The sequence below is a fragment of the Hibiscus syriacus genome, unplaced genomic scaffold (assembly GCF_006381635.1).
Source record: "Hibiscus syriacus cultivar Baekdansim isolate YM2019G1 unplaced genomic scaffold, ASM638163v2 tig00110045_pilon, whole genome shotgun sequence".
Classification (NCBI taxonomy): domain Eukaryota; kingdom Viridiplantae; phylum Streptophyta; class Magnoliopsida; order Malvales; family Malvaceae; genus Hibiscus; species Hibiscus syriacus.
The window spans coordinates 213764-237889 of record NW_024062575.1 but is presented as its reverse complement, the minus strand read 5'-3'; the positions used below and the strand labels follow the sequence as shown (position 1 = coordinate 237889).

General features: G+C 36.5%; 1 protein-coding gene and 1 pseudogene across 1 annotated transcript; one reads left to right on the top strand and one right to left on the bottom strand.

The window, feature by feature from the left end:
* Positions 1-10374: 10374 nt before the first annotated feature.
* LOC120213926 lies at positions 10375-12751 on the top strand. The gene is made up of 3 exons (XM_039211964.1): positions 10375-10547; positions 10647-12680; positions 12739-12751. The coding sequence occupies exons 1-3, from the start codon at positions 10375-10377 to the stop codon at positions 12749-12751; spliced, it is 2220 nt and encodes a 739-aa protein (XP_039067895.1).
* Positions 12752-12775: 24 nt separating this feature from the next.
* LOC120213925 lies at positions 12776-14773 on the bottom strand (annotated as a pseudogene).
* Between the last annotated feature and the right edge of the window lie 9353 nt (positions 14774-24126).

Genomic DNA, 24126 nt, shown 5'->3' with positions numbered 1-24126 from the left:
AAATAAAAATAAATTAAATATATATATATATACATATAAATAATAAGGGTTAAATTAAAATAAAAAATGAATTAGAGGTCAAAATTAAAACAATCGAAGAAAAAAACGACAAAACACGCGGATCCACACGACCCGTTTATAAAAATCCGAATAGTTTTTCAAAAACACAAGCCTCAGGAACTAGATCTACAAAAATAGATCTCGAAAACGCCCCCGTTCATCGGCCAAAAACACTTCTCTCAGTTTTGTTTCTAAATCAAAACACAGCAAGGGTAAGGAAAAATAACATGCGAAGGTATGAACTTTACCTTTCAAAATATAAATGTTTCGAAAAATGACTACGAGTTGCTTGTAATTTTTTGCTTGGTATTTCGTATATCCTCATCCGAATGTGTTACAATAGTGAGTTACAATGACTATTTATAATGTTTGTGGATCCTATCTTTAGGAGTTTAAATAATAATAGAACTCTATCATATTTTTAGGAGTTTGAATCCTAGCAAAATTTTATCCTATTTTTAGGAGTTTGAATCCTAGTAGAACGAAAAGGTGTGTTAACAGCTGCCCCTCTTTGCCCATAGTCGTGTAACGGAGATAGGGCAAAGATTAAAAGACAAACTTTTCGTCCAGTGGAGTTGAAAATTAACTCTGATTTTTCAATAACTCCCTGTCGAATTGAGTTACGGATGACTCCTCCATCGTGAAGTCGAGTTCATCTTGAAATGATATGAAATTGAAGCCATAGTTCGAAATTTGAATCAGCACGTGGCTTCCCATTGCCCTTCGGTCTTCTTCTCGGTTTAAAGACCTTGGATCGGAATCGAACTGAGAAATCTTCATTGACAGATAGCTTTTGCTTGAAAATGGTTGCTTGTCACTAAAGCACGGTTAACCCATGTCCTCTTCTCGACTTGAAAACCTCGACTGCAAGTGGAAAGTAGTGTGATTGATGTGTCATCGAGCTGAATGGAATCAAACTCGACAATTTTGATGGCAGATAACCCTTCTAGCCTTGAGTTATGCTGTAAATGATGTGCCTTGGAGCTGAGCGTAGTCGAACTCGAAGGTATTTGTTGACAGATACTCCTTCTTTGAGTTGGATATCCTTCGTCGTGAAGTTGAAATCCAATCTAAAGATGGATGATGCTTGTGTGCACGATTCCCTTTGTCGTGAAGTTGAAACCGCGGGTGGCCCCTTCGTCGTGAAGTTGAGCCTGAAATTGGATATCCTTTGTCGTGAAGTTGAAATCCAAGTAAGTAGAATTGTTCTGAGTACAATATCCTCCGTCGTGAAGTTGAAATTGGCTCTGGAACAGGGAAATTATTTGTTGACAACCAGCCGTCCTTCGTTGTGAAGTTGAACTTGTGCTGTCTCGAGTCCAATATCCTTCGCTGTGAAGTTGAAATTGACTCTGAATGAAATTTTGTTGACAATCAGCCACCCCTTCGTTGTGAAATTGAGCTTGTGTTGTCTTGGGTCCAAGATCCTTCGCTGAGAAGTTGAAATTGGCTCTGAAATTGGGAAGTTATTTATTGACAACCAGCGGTCCCTTCGTCGTGAAGTTGAACTTGCGTTGTCTTGAGTCCAATATCCTACGCTGTGAAGTTAAAATTGGCTCTGAAATTGGGAAATTGTTTATTGACAACCAGCGGTCCCTTCGTCGTGAAGTTGAACTTGCGTTGTCTGGAGTCCAATATCATTCATTGTGAAGTTGAAATTGGCTCTAAAATTGAGAAGTTGTTTGTTGACAACCAGCGGTCCCTTCGTCGTGAAGTTGAACTTGCGTTGTCTGGAGTCCAATATCCTTCGCTGTGAAGTTGAAATTGGCTCTAAAATTGGGAAGTTGTTTATTGACAACCAGCGGTCCCTTCGTCGTGAAGTTGAACTTGCATTGTCTTGAGTCCAATATCCTTCGCTGTGAAGTTAAAATTGGCTCTGAAATTGGGAAATTGTTTGTTGACAACCAGCGGTCCCTTCGTCGTGAAGTTGAACTTGCGTTGTCTGGAGTCCAATATCCTTCGTTGTGAAGTTGAAATTGGCTCTGAAATTGAGAAGTTGTTTGTTGACAAACAGCGGTCCCTTCGTCGTGAAGTTGAACTTGCGTTGTCTGGAGTCCAATATCTTTCGCTGTGAAGTTGAAATTGGCTCTGAAATTGGGAAGTTATTTATTGACAACCAGTGGTCCCTTCGTCGTGAAGTTGAACTTGCGTTGTCTTGAGTCCAATATCCTACGCTGTGAAGTTGAAATTGGCTCTGAAATTGGGAAATTGTTTATTGACAACCAGCGGTCCCTTCGTCGTGAAGTTGAACTTGCGTTGTCTGAAGTCCAATATCCTTCGTTGTAAAGTTGAAATTGGCTCTGAAATTGAGAAGTTGTTTGTTGACAACCAGCGGTCCCTTCGTCGTGAAGTTGAACTTGCGTTGTCTGGAGTCCAATATCCTTCGCTGTGAAGTTGAAATTGGCTCTGAAATTGGAAAGTTGTTTATTGACAACCAGCGGTCCCTTCGTCGTGAAGTTGAACCTGCGTTGTCTTGAGTCCAATATCCTTCGCTGTGAATTTGAAATTGGCTCTGAAATTGGGAAATTATTTATTGACAACCAGCGGTCCCTTCGTCGTGAAGTTGAACTTGCGTTGTCTGGAGTCCAATATCCTTCGTTGTGAAGTTGAAATTGGCTCTGAAATTGAGAAGTCGTTTGTTGACAACCAGCGGTCCCTTCGTTGGGAAGTTGAACTTGCGTTGTCTGGAGTCCAATATCCTTCGTTGTGAAGTTGAAATTGGATCTGAAATTGAGAAATTATTTATTGACAACCTGCGGTCCCTTCATCGTGAAGTTGAACTTGCGTTGTCTGGAGTCCAATATCCTTCATTGTGAAGTTGAAATTGGCTTTGAAATTGAGAAGTTGTTTGTTGACAACCAGCGGTCCCTTCATTGTGAAGTTGAACTTGTGTTGTCTTGAGTGGCACGATATCCTCCGTCATGGATTTGAAATCGTGGATGTTTGGCTTCGAGCTAGATATCCTTCGTTGTGAAGTTGAAATCTACTCTCGAGCAAATTGTGAGTTCGAGAGAAACTTTCAATCTGTCGAGTTGGTCAAAGTGTAGCTTCTTGCTGCTGAGTTAAGCAACCAACATGAATCTTTAAAGGTGTTTTTGAATCGAGTATCCTTCATCTTGAAGTCGAAACTTGACTATAAAAGCTGCAAAAAATTATGTATGTGGAAAATGATAAATATGATGCTCTAAAATGTATGCATAAGATGCATGTAACATGAATTGGTTATATTTTATCTCCTGAAAAAGGTATGATAATTTGCATTAGGATGTTGAATCCAAAAATGCCCCAATATTTGATGTTGAATCTTCAAAGATGCCCCAAATGTTCCTCATTTCTTGCTTCAGTATTGATTCTGAGCATGAGTTTTGTGTCTAAAAGTCACATATCATTTACCAAGATCCACTCTAGAGAGACTGTCTTGTTTCAAAAAAATGTTTTTCTTTCTCTTTTATTTTCAAAGTTGTGAAAATATCAATTAAAAGAGTTTTGAAAAATGTTTGATCTAAAGTTTTGAAAATATTGTCACTTTCACGGTTTTACAATTGAGACGAATCATAAACTAGAGTTCATCGGATATCAAAGAATTAATTATATTGTTAATCCTTCAATGAATTATAGCTATTTGACAAGTGCCAAGATCAAAGCTATTTTTGGGAAGTGGTTAAGTAAGGAAAGGATAAAAAAAATCTCAGGTTATTATGTTTGGTCAAAGGTTTGGCATTTGATGCTCAAATGTTTGGCATTTGATGCTCATAGGTTTGGCATTTGATGCTCATAGGTTTGGCATTTGATGCTCAACGGTTTGATGGGGTAGCTTGCATGCTCCTCTACTGGAAGTGTTCTCTAACTCCCAACCTTCATGGTCACACTCGGGTTGTGTGATGTCGTATCAAAGAATTTGTGTGATCGCCTCAGTTGCACAATTTTTATATTCGAGCCGCCTTTTCAGGTTTTCAACTCGAACCCTCATTTGGTTTCAAGACGTTATTCAGGATTTACGTCTTGAAACCCCCTTTGTTATTTTTCTCTACCATGCATTAATTACATTATTTTTTGCAAACAAAGATTAATCCTGATGGGCGGGATGAAATCTGAAGATAATCTCTTATGTTTAGAAATCCATGTATGATTAGAAGGGACTTTTAAGCATGTAATGTAGGTCAGGGTTCATGGTTATGAAAGAAAAGGATAAATAGGCCCAAACAAGTGTTTCAGGGTGTTGAACCAAGGATCAATTCATTCTGATGCCTTCAATCATGTCCTGCTCAAAATGTCTCTCTCTTGATACTCTATGATCTTCGAGTGAAGTGATTCGGGAATGATTGTGCTTGATCAATCTCATAGTTTGAAGCTTGATGTGTCATTTCAAACAAGTGTTTCAGGGTGTTGAACCAATGATCAATTCATTATGATGTCTTCAATCCTGCTCAAAATGTTTCTCTCTCTTGATGCTCTATGATCTTCGAGTGAAGTGATTCAGTGATTCGAGAATGATTGTGCTTGATCAATCTCATAGTTTGAAGCTTCATGCACCATTTGTCTTTAGGGAATCTTTGCATGTGTTTTTTGTCCATTTTTCTTTTTGATTTTTGTTCTTGTTTCTCTTTTTTCTTTGTTTATTTTGCTTTTTTACTTCTTTTCTTTTTTGTTCTTGATTGGATCTTCGCACTTGCCATTTGATCCACCTTTTGGTATCTCATCTGAATCAATGTCTTCGCTCATGTGAGCATATTTCTTCCACCTTGCCCCCCAGTGTGGTGATCCTTGGTTAGGGTTGAATCAGAGAAAAATACTACAGGCTCAAAAGGGGACACAAGGGATATATTTTTTCTCCTGTTGTGAAGGGGTAAAGAAAGAAAGTCGTTCATCATTTCATACATGTAAATCTTCACAGAAGAGGTATCCCCAGGGGGATAGATTTTCAAGATTAATTCTATTCACATGAAAACAGTGTAATTAATGCATGATAGAATTATTTCGAATGAATTTTTCTTTTTTTTTCCAGATGTCTCAATGTTCAGGCTCCCCGCGAGATACTCCAAGTTGGTTCTTTAGAAGAATGCTCATGTTAAAATGAACAACTCAATGCCTTGGGTTTTAATGGTAAGAAAGGTTATTTTTGAGTCTAAAATTGACAGTGGTGTGATCTTATTGACTCAAAGAAAGGTGTGGGTGTATCAAAAAGATAAAGGTAATGTTCAAGAATTTTAAAGGGAGGTAATGACAAAATTTGGTCTTTTTGGTAATGACCATGAGTTATTTTGGGTAAAGAATCAAGGTATTTTATTTTGGGGTTTGAGACAGGATAAGAAAAGTCTAACCTTGCCATATGTCAAAAATCTATAATTCTTGAAGAATTAAAAGAATCCTTAATTCATTTAATATTCGAAGAACTAAAGATTAGAATTTGTTCAATTGCTCCACCTTAGAAAGTAGCATAAATTCAATCCTTTAAAAGATTAAGCAAACGATGAAAGATTAGAGACGTGTTTAAACAAAACAATCCTCTAAGTGCAAATGGTATATGCCATGCCCCCTTCTTCGGCAGTTTATGCCCCTGAATCCATCAGGTTTTGGATCTTGCGCTTCAGCGCCTTATAGTTCTCAGAGGAATATTTGGGGCTTCTTATGTGGTAACACATAATAGCTTCAACATCGTAGTCCTTAGGATATGGGGATTCTTTTCTTAGATCATCCTGGCCGGCTTTGTTCTACCATCAACTGATCAGGCTCTTTAATGTTACAATCTTGCTTTCATGTGGTTAAATCCACTTCATCGAGTCCTTCATGACTTAATTTCATGTTTGTGAAAATGCTTGAAAATGTAGATGAAGATGCAAAAAGGAAAAAATGCAAGAATACATGAAATATTTGAGGCATTGATCCAGAAAAGTGTCCATTATTATAAATAATCTTTACTTAGACAAAAATGTTTTATCTTGTAAGAGACATAAAAACGATCAAAGGTACATTCAGACTAAATCCTCTAGACCCCGAACAGCTTCTAGTAGGTTGACAAGTCTTCTGTCTTCATCTGTCATTGGTTGTATGCCTTGTCAGACCATTCCAGCTTCCCTTGCCAGGCCGTGTAGATGACGAGCTGCCTTCTGTACTTGATCCAGGAAGTCTCGGATGACTGTGTCTCTGGCCTTCACCCTTTGTTGTGCTTGCTCCCAACGAAAACGCCATTGTAAACCTCCATCGAAGAGCACTATCTGAAGCTCGCTCACTTTCTTCTTGAACCCATCTACAATAGCTTTTAACTCAGCTATTGTTTTGTCATCTCTCTCATGTTGTTTCTCCAGATTAGCAATTTGGATTCTCAAGCATTGGTTTTGATTATGACTGTCTGCTAAGCGCCTCTGGGCAGTCTTCATTTGTTCCTTCCAAGCTCTCTCATCAGGCCCTTCGAACTTTCTTTTCAGGCTATGAGCTTCGTCTTTCCAGTATTCAGAAGCCACTTTTAACTTGGAGTTATCCTTGACTTTATCTTGATACCCATTTCTCAAGTCTTCGAGCTCAAAACAGACTTTTTTCTGTTCTTTTTCAAGTTTATCTGCTCGATCTTTCTAAGAGTCGACATCTAGCTTCCACTGATAGCGCTCAGCTTCAAGCTCCTTTACCCTCTGCTTCAGCTCGTTATTCACAGCTTCAAACTCTATCTTGGCTATCTCAAGTTCAAAAAAGACGGGCCTGAGATGTTCTTCCAAGGTTCAGGTGTCCTCACAGTCTGGCACCGGGATATTGTCATTTTTTCTCAATCTTCGCCACTCCACATAGTCCGGAGTAAGCATGTTTCTGGCAGCTACAACATCAATCCGGAATACTTTCTTCCATGAATCGACTGCTTCCTTGATCATCTTCTTATAGTTGTCACCGTGATACTCAAACTCTAATTTAGCTAGTCCGCATGTTGCTAGGACAAACTGACGTGCCCCATAATGTCTAAGTGCTAACAATGGAGCATACCCAACTGCATCCCAAAGTTCAGGTAAGGTCATAGTGTCAGAGTCCCCATATTGGAAAAGAACGACACTGTGGAACAACCAAGGGGCTCTCCAAGTAATATCTCGGTCTTGATAGATGAGTGAAGACTTTTATCCACTTATCTTTTGAAGTTCCTTCATGTCATTTCATGGTGATGAACTCTCTTAAAGGTGAATACGTAGTGCTAAATCGGCGATAGGCAACCTAATTAGTCTTCCAGAAGTGGTTGTGAATCCAGACTTGAAGGAGCTGAACACATCCAATGAATCTACCCCCGCCAGCTCTTCGGCAATAGTTGAGAGACCGAAAGGTCTCGGCTAAGATGGTTGGTGCTGGGTTGACTAGTTTCGCAAGTTGCTCAAACAGTTCCACCACGGCTGCGTCAATGCATCCCAAAATCTTCAAAAATATGATCAAGCCATACAGACCTAGTGCAAAAAAGGTCTATAGTCTTCTATTCATCAGGGTGGTCATTCATTAGTTTCCTTATGTGGATCCCCTGAATTCATTGCCCGTTATCTTTGTTTCGGAGTTGGTCAGTCACCCACTTTTCATCTACTCCTGCAGTCTTAGCCAATATGTTCTTGAAAGGCTGACTCTTGATGTGTTTGATGTAGGCTTGCTCCAGTTTAATGCTTTCACAGTGCAATAGTGTAGTATACTCCTCGATGGTAGGTACCATGTCCTCTTGGTTAAAAGTGAAGCAACTATATCCCGGGTTCCAGAATTGAACCAAGGCTCTGATTAAGGGCTCACCGGTCTTAACATGAAGCAAAAGGGCAATGTCACCATACTGCTTACTGAACTTATGTTTTCGATCATTCTTCCAACTGTCCCAGATGTCTCGAAGTTCTTGCACATTGTTCTGTTTTAGGCTGATAGAGGCATAGCTAACAAGCTCTGACACATAACTTCCTTGAAGACTGTCTCCCTTTTCTTTCTGAGTCTTCTCGGACCATAGTCGTACCTCGGGGTTTTTAATCTCCTGTATTACAACACCTTTGTCCATTAATGCAGATTATTTATGGTTAACGAACACATTTTCTTGGTGGATCAACACCTCTTTTGAATGATACAGATGATGGAAATAAAATAAAAGAGGAAAAAATGAAAAGAGTTAGTAAGGTAAAGATAATAATCAAAGCAATCATGAAAATAAAAGTCCTACCCCACATGCTTATTATTCCTACCCGGACATGATCTCTATCCCGCAAGTTAATTTTGAACAAGTCCTAACCGCATAAATTTCTAGTTCACATGTTTTGAACAGAAAGTAAAGCAGAAAATAATTTTGGCATCCTAGGGTTTAAAACGAGGTTTTGGGGTGGGCCCTAACTCCTTGTAGTCTCCGGGTTTAGGTTCTAAAAAAAAGTACTCGAGTTCTCCTTGTCGGTGCCCCCTTAGGCTTACCAGACCCTTAGTCCTAAACTCATCACAGGCTTGTGTGGACTAAGTTAAACTCGAGAGGAAACATTCTCTTATGCCCATACGGAGAATAAATTCACACGAATGCATAAGGTATATGAATCCCGAAGGTTGCTTGCTAGGCCCATACGATGAATAAATTCACACGAATGCGTCGCTTTCACCCCCACTTAAAACGGGTTCGGAGCTCGGGTATAGAGCCTTTGGATGAAAAATCTTTAGGGGCTGAAATCATTAAAAAACGGTCAATACAACTATTTACTCGAAAATATAATCAAAAGTAAGTAATAAGGATAGAAACGTTACCTTAAAATTTAAACTTACCCTTTTCATTAAAAAGACAACTGGAAATTACCTTAGCCTGACTCACTTACAAGATTCCCCAGCGGAGTCGCCAAGCTGTCGCAACCGCTTTTCGGTTGGGCCCCGAAATTGGGCTTCGACTTGAAAAATGTGGATTGGAGTCGCCACCGATCATTTATTTAAAACAAATGGTTTGATCGGATACCCTATTTCTTACCTGATCTGCGTCTTTCCAAAGATGTGTCGGGTTCGGGAGTCGGTTACGGTCAATGAATGATTAGCACCTTTGAACCTTCCTTTCGGTACTACGTAATTTCCAGTTTTCTTTGATTAAGAAAATTGCAAGTTAAATTAAAAAGGTAAAATTTGATCCGAATTACTTACCCTCAATGAGTTTACAGAAATACCCTTAAAATTAACATTTTAAAAGAAAATAATAATAATAAAAGAAAGTAACAAAACTAAAGAGTAAACCAAGGAAATAAATGAAACCATAATAATAAACATAAATAATTTGATGAAAAAAATGAAATTAAATAAAATAAAATAAATGAAGATAATATATATATAAAAAAAGAATAAAAAATGTAAAGTGTTTTTTTAAAAAAAGAAAAATAATAATAAAAGCAAAGAAACTAAAAATATTAACTAAAAAATACTAAATAGTAATAATAATAATAAATATAAAATAAAATAAAGTAAGAATATATATATATAACGTTAGGAAATATAGTAAAAAACATAGTAAATAAGTAAACATAGATAAAAAATAATAAATATATATATATATAATAATAGGAAATAATATAATATAACGCAGAGAAAAATAAAAAAATTATAATAAATAAATAAATAAAATATAATTAAATATATACATATATACATATAAATAATAAGGGTTAAATTAAAAAAATGAATTAAATGTCAAAATTAAAAGTCAATCGAAGAAAAAAACGACAAAACACGAGGATCCACACGACCCGTTTATAAAAATCCGAATAGTTTTTCAAAAACACAAGCATCGGGGACTAGATCTACAAAAATAGATCTCGAAAACGCCCCCGTTCATCGGCCAAAAACACTTCTCTCAGTTTTGTTTCGAAATCAAAACACAGCAAGGGTAAGGAAAAATAACATGCGAAGGTATGAACTTTACCTTTCAAAATATAAATGTTTTGAAAAATGGCTACAAGTTGCTTATAATTTTTTGTTTGGTATTTCGTATATCCTCCTTCGAATGTGTTATAATAGTAAGTTACAATGACTATTTATAATGTTTGTAGATCATATATTTAGGAGTTTAAATAATAGTAGAACTCTATCATATTTTTAGGAATTTGAATCCTAGCAAAATTTTATCATATTTTTAGGAGTTTAAATCCTAGTAGGATGAAAAGGTGTTTTAACACCCTATATTTTAATGCAAAACGCAAACAAAGAGACAAATTCGTAGCAAAGCATCTCGAAAGAATTTCAGCATTATTTTTTCATAATCAAACCTTTATTTTGCATATATATATAGAGAGAGAGAAGGAACAGCACAACTATCAATAATTTCAGCATCTTAGCATTCTCCCTCTGCTAGTGCTCAATTACGAAATGAATAACATCAATAACTCTGATGTTAAAAATGATGGGGTTCAGCACCGTTTCTACGGTCAATCTGAGTTTCATTCGAATTCTCGAAGTCAACCCAAGTCCATAAGATATTCTCAATATAACCCCGATGCTCAGAATCACGGGCTTCAACATCGTTCCGACGATTCATCTGGGTTTCAGTCCTATTCTCCAAGTCGATCAATTTCTCGAAGCTGAACCGACAATCGTCCTAGGTTCCAATCGACTTCTGTAAGAGGAACTGGGTCCATAAGATATTCTCAAAATAACTTTGATGCTCAAAATCATGGGGTTCAACACCGTTCCGACAATTCATCTAGGTCCGTAAGATATTCTCAAAGCCGAACCGACAATCAATCCGGATTTCAGTCAAATTCTCCAAGTCGGTCTATAAGGCGAACCGAGTCCATAAGACGTACTCAAAATAACTTTGATGCTCAAAATCATGGGGTTCAGCACCGTCCCGACAATTCATCTAGGTCCATACGATATTCTCAAAGCCGAACCGACAGTCTACCTGGGTTTCAATCATATTCTCCAAGTCGGTCTATAAGGCGAACCGAGTCCATAAGACGTACTCAAAATAACTTTGATGATCAAAATCATGGGGTTCAACACCGTCCCGACAATTCATCTGGGTCCATACGATATTCTCAAAGTCGAACCGACAGTCAACCTGGGTTTCAGTCAAATTCTCCAAGTCGGTCTATAAGGCGAACTGAGTCCATAAGACGTACTCAAGATAACTTTGATGCTCAAAATCATGGGGTTCAACACCGTCCTGACAATTCATCAGGGTCCATACGATATTCTCAAAGTCGAACCGGCAGTCAACCTGGGTTTCAGTCAAATTCTCCAAGTCGGTCTATAAGGCGAACCGAGTCCATAAGACGTACTCAAAATAACTTTGATGCTCAAAATCATGGGGTTCAACACCGTCCCGACAATTCATCTGGGTTCATACGATATTCTCAAAGCCGAACCGACAGTCAACCTGGGTTTCAGTCAAATTCTCCATGTCGGTCTATAAGGCGAACCGAGTCCATAAGACGTACTCAAGATAACTTTGATGCTCAAAATCATGGGGTTCAACACCGTCCTGACAATTCATCAGGGTCCATACGATATTCTCAAAGTCGAACCGGCAGTCAACCTGGGTTTCAGTCAAATTCTCCAAGTCGGTCTATAAGGCGAACCGAGTCCATAAGACGTACTCAAAATAACTTTGATGCTCAAAATCATGGGGTTCAACACCGTCCCGACAATTCATCTGGGTTCATACGATATTCTCAAAGCCGAACCGACAGTCAACCTGGGTTTCAGTCAAATTCTCCATGTCGGTCTATAAGGCGAACCGAGTCCATAAGACGTACTCAAGATAACTTTGATGCTCAAAATCATGGGGTTCAACACCGTCCCGACAATTCATCAGGGTCCATACGATATTCTCAAAGCCGGACCGACAGTCAACCTGGGTTTCAGTCAAATTCTCCAAGTCGGTCTATAAGGCGAACCGAGTCCATAAGACGTACTCAAGATAACTTTGATGCTCAAAATCATGGGGTTCAACACCGTCCCGACAATTCATCTGGGTCCATACGATATTCTCAAAGCCGAACCGACAGTCAACCTGGGTTTCAGTCAAATTCTCCAAGTCGGTCTATAAGGCAAACCGAGTCCATAAGACGTACTCAAAATAACTTTGATGCTCAAAATCATGGGGTTCAACACCGTCCCGACAATTCATCTGGGTCCATACGATATTCTCAAAGTCGAACCGACAGTCAACCTGGGTTTCAGTCAAATTCTCCAAGTCGATCTATAAGGCGAACCAAGTCCATAAGACGTACTCAAAATAACTTTGATGCTCAAAATCATGGGGTTCAACACCATCCCAACAATTCATCTGTGTCCATACGATATTCTCAAAGTCGAACCGACAATCAACCTGGGTTTCAGTCAAATTCTCCAAGTCGATCTATAAGGCGAACCAAGTCCATAAGACGTACTCAAAATAACTTTGATGCTCAAAAACATGGGGTTCAACACCGTCCCGACAATTCATCTGGGTCCATACGATATTCTCAATGCCGAACTGACAATCAACCTGGGTTTCAGTCCAATTCTCGAAGTCGATCAATTTCTCGAAGCCAAATTGAATCGATAAGACATTCTCGAAGTAACATTGATGTTCAAAATCATGGGGTTCAACACCATTCTAAGATTCAAACTGGGGTGCAGCCAGATTCTATCAGGAAAATCGAGGTTCAAAATCATTCTATAAGGATGTCTGTGGTTCAAGAACATGAGGTTCAACACCATTCTGAAATCCCATCTGGGTTGCAGTCGGATTCTATAAGGAAACCCGAGTTTCAAACACATTCTATAGGGAAAACCGAGTTTCAAACACATTCTTAAAATAACTCGGAGAGAGCAGATTGTATTGTTCAACCCTAAAACTTCTCTGCCAATAGTCATTACAAGAGCAGTGTCCGTCTCTGAAATGATGAAACCTGGTTCGATCTCGGATTATTACCTTCCTGTTATACACCCCAGAAATGAAACTTTGCAAACTTGTGACAATCAATGCAAATACGAAGATTCTTGGTAATTCTCAATGTTACACCAGGTGGAGTCGCTAGAACCCCCAACGCAAGAGCTAGTTTCTCACTGTGATAACAGAGTGCATTTGCCTTTTCTTCTGCACCCAAGTCATGTAATTCCGATGTCATTTCAGTAATATAACCAGCAATCTTCAACTGCTTATTAATCTCGTCTAGCTTATCGTAAATCTCGTGTTTCCGTGGATACGAAATGTCGTCCACGACAAAATCATGTACCACTCCTTTAATCTCGATTGAACAACAACCAGGTGTTGTTTGTGTGCCTTTGTCCTTAAGAAACTTCCTCAGTTCCATCACCTTCTCCCAATTACCAGCTGATGAATAAATATTCAATAGCAAAATATAATCGCCTGCTTCTTGAGCTTTAAGTTCAATAAGATGTTCGATTACTCGTTCTCCAAGTGTGAAATGACCATGGATTCTTCAAGCTCCAAGCAAGGTCCTCCAAATGGTTGCATCCGGCTGAACATTCATTGATATTATGACCTGATAAGCTTGATCCAGTAAACCGGCACAGCTAAAAATCGACAATACACCCATAATGATGAATATTAGGCTTTATTCCAAACTCGTTGCTCATTCGATCAAGAAACTCCATCCCTTCATCAACTAAACCACAATGGATACAAGGGGAAAGAACTCCCGTAAAGTAAAGGTTTGTTCATCGGGGGAGACCCTCATTCTCTGCATCTCTTCAAACGCTAGAATAGCATCTCTGCCATATCCATTCATTGCCAAACCGGAAATCATAGCACTCCATGAAACAACGTTCTTACTCCGATTTCCTTAAAACCATCATAAGCCTTATCCAAACATCCACACCGAGAATAAATTGCAATAAGCGAATCACACAGATTACGAGCACTCCCGTAACCACGTTCTTCAATATAACGATGAACCTTTTCGCCAAACTCTAGCGCCCCTAGATTAGCACAAGCTTGTGTCACAAAGAGACAAGTAACATTATCAGGTTGGCAAAAGTTCTCATTTTTCATGCTATCAAACAACATTAACACGTCCTTTGACCTCCCATTACGTAAATAACAAGAAATCAATACATTCCATGCGACGGTATCTTTGTGAGGCATTTCATCGAACACTTTACAAGCCTCTTCCCGGCTGGCAAAACTCGAATAAAAATCCAACAAAATAAGAGACAATCCGATCGAAACCCATCTCTTAAAATCCTTCCATGAACCTGTAAACCACAAAAAATAGAACGAAACTTGATACAAGATTTAATGACGAAAGAAAACGATATGGGGGTCAGGCTTCACACCCTTTTGTCTCATTTCTTTGTAGAGAGAAAAGGATTCTTTAGGTGAATTGCTGGAAGAGTAAGCTCTGATGAGAGTGTTATAGTGAAAGGCGGCTGGGTTTTCGATTTGAGAGAAGAAAAGGCGGGAATAGCGAAGATCACGGGGAGCAGAGGAACAAAGGGTGGATAGGAACAGGAGGGAAAATCTGGAGTTTTGGAGAAGGGAAGAACGGGTAATGTGAGCTTGGATTTGAAGTAAATGGGGTTTATGGGCGGTGGATTTTATGAGGGAAACTATACTTTGTTGGTGTTGTTCTTGTTGTAGTATTCGCTTTGGGTTATGATTCTTGCTTTGAAATGTTTCTTGGATGGTATCGGGAGTGAAATGTCGATGAATTGGGATGCATGTGCTTGTGGAAGAAAAGCTGGAGAGCTTAATGGAGAAGACGATGCACTTCTCTTTGTTGATGAACGCTGAAATTTGCGTCATTTACCGCTTTGTTTCTTCTATTTGCCTTCTCTTGTTTTAAGCCCACAAGGAGAGATTTGTGAAATAATTTCGGTCAAATTACCTTCTTAATCCTTCCATTATACATGAATTACAAATAGTTCCATCTCTATAGTGTATTTTAGTCAATTTCAATCTTAATTTCTATAATGTTGAAATATAAATCATGAATCAAATGCCATAAAATAATATGAATTAAAATCATATCTTTAATTTTTGCTTCATTTTAATATCGTATCGTTAAAAATTTAACGTTTAGTACTTACACTATTAGTTTTAGTCCATTTTATTACTTAAACTTTTAATTTTTTTTCAAAATAATGCATAACGTTTAGTTATTGTTTTATTTTAGTATCCCGCCATTAAAAACTTAACATTCTTAGTACATAAACTATCAGTTTTGGTCCGTTTTAATACTTAAACTTTCATTTTTCCCCAAAACTTAGCGTTAAATTTTAAACAAAATACTAAAATGAAACAAAAATTAAATTTTAGGTATGATTTTAAAAGGCATAATGAAAATAAATACTCCTAACCTTTGACAGTATATGCAAATTTGCCCATATTGTTTTTTTGGAACATTTGACGCACAACGTTTTATTTTGATTATAAAATCACCCCCGTTGGATGTAAATCGTTAGTCAACTGACGATCAACACAACCAGCTCACTAAGCAAGCACACGTGGATACAAATGATGACGTGGCGTGTCCATGTCAATATTGTATGCTGACGTGGAATTGACACGTCAAATTTTTTTGTTAAAAATTGATATTTTTTGAGAATTTTATACCAATGAGAGAACGACACATGTCGCTCTCCCATTGGTGCGGATTGAGAAGAATGGATAAAAATCATTTTTCGAGGAAGGGGACTCAAACCTAGGGCAAGGGCGTGAAATGGTATGTCTCTTGCCACCAGGCCAAGCTTGCTACTCGATTTTGTAATGAAACAAAACCTTATTTAACCCATAATAAATGTTCAGTTTAATTAAACAAAATAAAACACTCGTTTCAAATATCTCACATGCAGATGAACTGGGGGAGACTCGATTATTCCCAAATATTAGGGTTTAGAAACTCCGCGACCACTAAATCGTTTCTCCTCTCAAATTCTTCATTTTCCTTCAACCAGCAGCTTCCAACCGATTACAAAATCATATATTTCTAAGGTGAGTTGATTTTTTTGAATTGAATCATAAATTATTTCCTCAATTTCGAATGGGTTAAATAAGGTTTTGTTTGATTACAAAATCGATTTGATGTTCGTGAATTTATATACTTCTGTTGTCTTTTCATTTGTGTTTGTGTGTTCTTTATGCTAATGTTATATGCTTGTTAATTTATATTGATTCTATAGTTCTCTGAAGCTGCACATTTTTTTTTGAAAGAAGGTACTTTGTATTAAGAAAGGTTATAAAGTACATCACCTCAAGGACCCCATTAAAAAATCTCCCTAATCCTAAATGGAGGAAAAATAGTGTGCCTTGAGGTGGTAATAATCACAAAAAACACAAAACTATAACATCAAACAAACCAAATTTCAACCCAACACATCAAACAAAACATCACCCGCTACCAGAGCTTGACCAAAGACTAGCCCTGAGTCATGGAGAGCCACACTTGCTGAAACTGTACCAATGAAGAGGAAAGGACAAGAAGCTCGAAACTCTTAAGCGCAATGCAACCTTTAGAAAAAAGGCCAACAATAACTAGCAGAAATGCAATAGAACACATCTCCCAACTAACACTAGCTCTATCATCCACCAACAGAATAAAAAGGCCCATCATTCGACACTATGTGCTTTAGGTTATGTTTGTCAACTAGGAGCGCTTAAAATTTCCTTTGATCCGTCTAAAATTTCAATATAGGATAATCTTTCTTGCCCCTTTTCCATTATTAACCGCAGGGGGGTTCTCTTTCTCTCAAAAGTAGTGGCTTTGCGTTTTCTGTTTTTGATCTGTTGATAAAATCATGGATTTGATTAAAATATACATCGACGGCTTTGTATTACTGTGAACTGTGAATGATATATGCAAAAAAAAATCTCTACCAGAACTTCTTCAACCGTAAAATCCATATCAGCAGTTAGGTATATTCATAATAGTTAGTAATTTCTATTTGAAGTGTCTTGCATGTTGTATGTTAAATGATCTAACGGTTCTTTTATCTTTTTTTCTTTTTTGTAAATTCAAAGTTATGGAAATAAATTTTCCTCCAAAGATGTCCACAGTAACTTTTTTAATTGACCTGACTGCATGTTTTCTTTTTTGACGCTGCGTTGTTCTAGTGCAAGTAATCTGTAAAATTTCCGATTCAAAAGCTATCACCAATTTCATTTTGAATTATTTTGCATGTTTAAAGGATTAACTATGGTTATCATACTAAGCATACAACCTATTCCATGCTGCACATTTCTCAGGCTTGTTCGTATCGTGTCTTGTGACAGGGACTTAAGAGTCGACTGTGGAAGGCTGGAGGCTTGCCCATAGGTTGGATTACCTTCTACAACCGGACTGTTGCTTTAGAAAAGAGATGGCATGCACTTGGGCTGGGTTATAATTCAGGCATTGCTCAGTTTGATATCGAGAATGCAGCAGTTATACACTATGATGGATTCATGAAACCCTGGTTGGAAATTGGAATAGCTAAATACAAAGGCTATTGGAGCAAACATTTGCTGTATGACCACCCTTACTTACAACAGTGCAATATCCGTGAGTAATTGAAGCTTGCCACTTACAAGCGGAATTCTTTGATTCATACCAAAACTAAGGTCTCTCAGAAACTGCTCCTATCGGTCTGATTCTTTAACAATCTTTCGTATATTTTTCTGTTCGAGTTTCTCCGTATGTTCCGGCTATAATCTTCTTTGGGATCAAGTTAATTTATGGGCAATAACCGAAGTAGACAAGATTCTGCAGGGATTCTGGCTGTCTTGCAAGTATTCATTTGTATATAACTGATCACAATTTCCACTTCCTTGTATTGAAGCATAGATTCTTGAAATGTGGGAAGAACTATGTAACTTATACTATTGGACGCCTTGATATGTTGATTCATCAATTTCAGCTACAGGATGCCGGTTGTGTGGCGACACTTGTATGTGGGGATTTATCTTTTAGAGGAATTCATTATTTTATCAAAGGGTCGAAACATTATGTTTCTTCTCTTCTTATTTTGTTTCTCATTGCTATATTTTTCTCTTTTCATATAGTTATACTCTTCAACAACAAATTGTTAATGTAACAATTGGGGTTATGGTGTTATTTGAAATGCGTGTTTTATTTTGTTTAATTAATCTAAACATTTATTATGAGTTAAATAAAGTTTTGTTTCATTACAAAAATGAGTAGTATGCTTGGTTTGGTGGTAAGAGGCATACCATTTCATGCCCTTGTCCCAGGTTTGAGTCCCCATCAAACCAAAATGGTTTTTTATTCATTCTTCTCAATCCGCACCAATAGGAGAGTGACACGTGTCTCTCTCTCATTGGTACAAAATTATCAAAAAATATTAATTTTTTAACAAAAAAATCTGAAGTGTCAATTTCACTTCAACATACAATAGTGATATGGACATACCACGTCATCATTTGTGTCCACTTGTGCTTGCTTAGTTAGATGGAGGCATTGACCGTCAGTTGACTAACGTTTCCATCCAACAGGGGTGACTTTTGAACCAAAATAAAACGTTGTGGGGTTAAATGTTCCAAAAAAACAATAGGGGCAAATTTGCATATACTGTCAAACGTTAGGGGTATTTGTTTGCATTATGCCGATTTTAAAAATTGAAAGTTTAAATATTAAAACGGACAAAAAATGATATTTAAAGTACTAAACATATAATTTACCCTAAAATTTAGCATCTATGTGTAGTATCAACTAACACACAAGACAACATAAGACAAAAACATCGATAGGATAAACATTCATGGTATCTTTTAATAAAAACCATCAAATTTAGCATTAGATCATGATGTTGGTCGACGAAAAGGAGTCGGATAAAAGAGCTTTCATTTCCTCATCTTATTCTTTTTCATTTCCCACGTCATAAGGTAGTAGTACTCCACCGGCTACGGTAGTACCAGAAGACGACATTCGACGGCGGCGACTGCTCCATCTTCGTAGTCGTAGACATCATCAACTTCCTCTTCTTGTAATTCGCTTTGAAACACGCTTGTCTAAGCCTCTTAGTTTTGTCTTCCAGTTCCATGTCTGGCATCATTTCCAACATCTTCCTCTCTCGTCCCAAAACCTCCATTGCTTCCCTCAGTTTCCTTTCGCTTCCCTCCCCTTCTTCTTCCGTTTGCAATGTTGGTAAAATAGACTGCTGCAAAACGAGGCGTTAGCACTGACTGGAAAATATTAAATAAAATAATCAATCAGAATGATAACCGTGTCGTGGTAATCCACTACCTTAGAAGCAAATTCGCCCCGATGTGTGTAATTGCTACAATGGACGAACAACCCCCTGAGGTTAACATGGCTCTCCAAGAATTCGTACACCCGAAAACTAGAGTGAACTTGGTGGTATTGCTCTTCTCTCAACTTAAACAACACTCAAAAGATAGGAGTGTTTCAAAGCAAATGTTTACTTGGGATATATCAAAGTGAATGAAATTGCCCTCTATTTATAGGCTAAATAGTGAGGGCAAAATAGTCACTTCTAAATCACAATTTAATTCTATTAAACATAGAATTAAAATCCTTTAAAAGACTATTACAAATTGAGCATTACCAACAATCCCCCACTAATGCGAAATAATTCTTTCGTAAAGATGAGAGCAATGAAGTTAAAACATGAGAAGAGCAATAGCGAGATTAGTTGCTTAAGCACTAGTGAACGTATCTGGAACTAGTACATAGTGATAATGAGCAATCCTTCTCTTAGATAAGTGAAACTAGTCTGGAACTTTCTAAGATTGGGGCAAACTCATAACACACAACTAACCCCTTCATCCACCAAAGTTCTCGATGTGTCTACAAAGAATATACAAAAGCGTATATATTTAGCCCTCTTTCCTCAGGATTCTAATAAGTGTAATAGAAAAACGGCCCAATATTTTTCATAGAATGTGGCTAATCCTTCTCACTTACGTAGGTTATTTCATCAAGTTTATATTAACATAAACCACTCAAACTGAGCTATGAAATAATTAAGAGCTTCTATAATAGCTCAACCTCATAAAGGGTATGGTGACTTTCTTCAAGTTCATTATTAATGAACCACCCAAACTCTGGGATAAGAAGTCATTAAGAATAAATATTCAGCCTCATAATTCGGTGAATTCAATATGTCCTTCTCACTATGAACTCCCATTCAATATGTCATTCTCATTAAGAACTCCCAAACTCTTGGATTTGAATTCATTAAGAGTTTAATAAAACTCATCCTCTCAAGCGGTAAGTTCATCTAGTCCTTCGCGATTAGAACTACCCACTCAATGGGTTATGAACTTATTAAGAATAGATATTCAACCAAAATCGGTAAATTCATCAAGTCTTTCTCACTAAGACCACCCAAAGCCTGGGCTATGAATTTATTAAGAGCAATTAAGCTCATCCTGGGCATGCACATTATTCATCATAGGGATAGACAATAGGAATGTGCACTATGAGTCTTTCCATGGTTTCGTTTGACCACATGGAACTTAGATAACTAAGTTGGGTATCCATCATGAATTCCTTAACCAATGGGCTTTAGACCTATCCCCCTCGACGAATCTAGGACCAAGGATATGTTATCATACTCTAAAGAGATCACTCCATTCTTTATTAATTGTCTAACTGATTCATGCCTTATGTGAATGTGTTTTTTCTTACCATTGTACACATATCACAGCTTGCGAATCACACAACAAATAAATCGGAGGAGTTGGTCTTCCCCACAAAAGAATATTTGCTAACAAGCTTCTGAGCCACTCGGCTTCTTTCCCATCTAGGCCAAGAGCTATAAACTCTGACTCTATAGTAGAAAAAGCAATACAAGTCTGCTTTGATGATTTCCACGAGATTGCTACTCCACCTAAAGTAAAAACATACCCGCTCGTAGAGCTTACCTCATCATTATCAGAAACCTAGTTGACATCATAATATCATTCCAGTACCGCATGATAGCCAACAAACTCAAGTTTCCAATCCAAAGTACCTTTAAGATACTTCAGTAAGCGTCTAAGAGCAATCTAGTTTTCACCACTCAGATTATGAGTATATCTACTTAGTCTACTCACAGCATAAGCAATAATATCAGGCCGAGTATAGTTCATTAAGAACATTAAGCTTTCGATTAATTTAGCATATTCTGTTTGAGAAACGCTACTTCCTTTATTCTTAAAGAGATATTTGCTAGGGTCACAAGGGTTCGAACAGTGATGACATCAAAACTGTTAAATTTCTTTAACACTTTCTCAATATAGTGTGCTTGATATAAAGAAAATTCCTTTTCAGTAATTTTGACTCCTAAGATTACATCAACTTCTCCCAGATCCGTCATCTCAAATTTAGTGGACAAGAAATTGTTTGTTTTGTTAATGGACTCAATGTTAGAACTAAAAATCAACATGTCATCAACATACAAAACTTATGATGACGTAATCAGTACCAAACATCATCAAATACACACAAGCATCCGAACCATTCACAACAAAACCAAAACTAAGTATAGTTTTATGAAATTTCTTGTACCATTGTTCTCATATAGATCTCCTCATCTACATCTCTATTCAGAAATGCATTCTTAACATCCATTTGATGTACTCGCAACTTATGAATGGAGGCCAGTGCAAATAATGCACGGATCGTTAAGATGTTCATAACGAGAGAGTAAGAATCAAAGTAGTCTAAAACAAACTTTTGAGTGAACCCATTGACAACTAGCCTTTCCTTGTACCACTGGATCAAACCATCTGGTCTCATTTTCTTCTAGAAGATTCATTTTCTACAGATTGGTTTAAATCCTCTAGGCAAATCAACTAATCCCAAGTATGATTATACATTATCGATTCTAGTTCATCATTAATAGCGCTTTTCTAGAAACTAGCATCGATAGATCTTATAGCTTTTTTAGGATCCTCATATAATATTTAAGCTATATGATCAGAAAGAGAGTCTAAATCATTTATCTCAGAAATAAAGAAAGTGATAAAATTTGGTCCAAATAGCTTTTTACTTCTTCTAGGCTCGAAATCAATTTCTTGAGAAGACCTAGCAGGAATACTAGAAGAAGTAGATATAATATTTTCTATTTGAGTTTATGCATTTAATCTACATTTTAAGACACCCCCACATTTCTAACATTTTAGGATATCCATAAGTGTCTTGTAAAACGTGTAAATAAATACTCAATCATACTAGAGTAAAGTTTGTTATGAGTTTTAACCATAAAACTATACTTTAACAAACTCAAGTTTTGTTTACACATAATTATATTCTCAAAGTTTTGAGAAATTACAAATCAATAAGATTAAAATGCATAAACCATTATGAAATTTTTTGAGTTTTTCTCATTCAAAATGAATTTCGATTATTTCCTAACATCAGAAAAAATGATCTCAAGTTTAAAACAAGAGATTTTAGCACAAATTCTGAAATAAATAATCTCTTTTTTTTCCTCTACTTAGGAAAATCACTTGAGATTTAATAGCTACAATATACTTTTAGTAGCAATAGAGTCTATCATATTCTCATTCATGATATTCAACATATTAGCCTTAAAGAGATCATCATATATTTTATTTACCATGACTAAATTTGGTATTCCACTTAACCAAATTAATCTCTACTCTTTTAACTTCTACACTAAGTTTTAAGAGTTTTTATCTCGCCATAGTATTGGAATAGTGAGCATAGTAATGAATAATGCACCAGGTAGGTTTCTATGAAAGAGAGGTGGTGCACTAGGCACGCTTAAGTACCAAGTCTTCATAGAACCAATCCTAGACACGCACTTTCATACTCATCACACTACTTTCCAATAAATCATTTGTGAATTTTCTCTTTCTTTAAATAAGATCTCTTTAAATAATTATGCTTGATACTTTTACTCACAATAGTATCTTATTAAGCATATAAATTTTGGGCTCAAACTACTGCCTTAGCCTTAGTAGTACTATTTTAGTCTTTAATAGCGATTTTATCTCATTTTATAGTATCCACTGAGTTTTAAAGACTATCTTAAAGGCTCATGCAATCTAATTCATGTATTTAAAAGGCATGAATTAACAGGTCTAAACAATCTGACCTCACAGGTAGAATCACAATTCCAAATAGACTTGTTCATTCTCACCATGCATGCAACTTCATTATTTGCATCATCATCTTCATGATTCTCCAAAATTACAACCATCCTGTTGTCTTTATAAATTTCTCAAAATAAATTATTAGTACGACAATAGAGTTGACATTTATTTTCAACTTACTATTAAAAAACGGAATAGTCTTACCCCCACATGAAAATAAATAGTTACTCTTTTCCACATATTAACCAATCATACATGCATTATCTCAAAAAAAAAGTTAATCAACATTATAATCATATCACTTATTGATTATAGCATATAAGTTTCAAAATTGAACATTTACTAAATACCAACATTTATATAGCTATTAACAAACATTTATATAGCTATTTAATAAACCGTTCAACCTCCTATTGAAACTTAAAAACCATTTAAATATAATGGTTATAATTAAAATTCATGCTTAAGATTAAAAATCATGAAACTGCAACACTAAATGTGTAAACATGAGTATCATGTAAAAAATTAATGTAAAGATTTATTGCATTTAAAATGATTAACCTTAATGCACATTAAAGGTTTCTTTCACCACGCATATAACAAATGGGCATTTCAATAACAATTCAAAATTTATTATAAAAATAATAATAAATTAACCAATTTCAACATTCTCGTGAACCAAGATCCAAACGAGAACGAGTGAAATCACTATCGGCTAATACTTCAATATGTATATTACTTTGTAAATAAACACCATTAAAGCTATAATTTGCACAATTAATGGCCAATTAAAATTATTCAACGTTTCAATTCAAATTTATTTACAAAGTAATATAAATCCAATATTTAAAGCTATAATAAATGCATAGAATTGTTTCAACTCAAATGTATTAGTAAATAAAGATGTTACTCACCTTTAACTCATGTAACAACACCTTTCTACATTCTCCTTTTAATATAACAACATAATGAGTTACAAAAAATCACATTAGTGAAACCGTTATAGCATATTAATAAATATATAAATTCTCACTATGCTAACGGTGCTTATAACTCATATCATTAAAGCATCTAAAGCATCTTAGCATTGAAAGCATCTTTTTTCC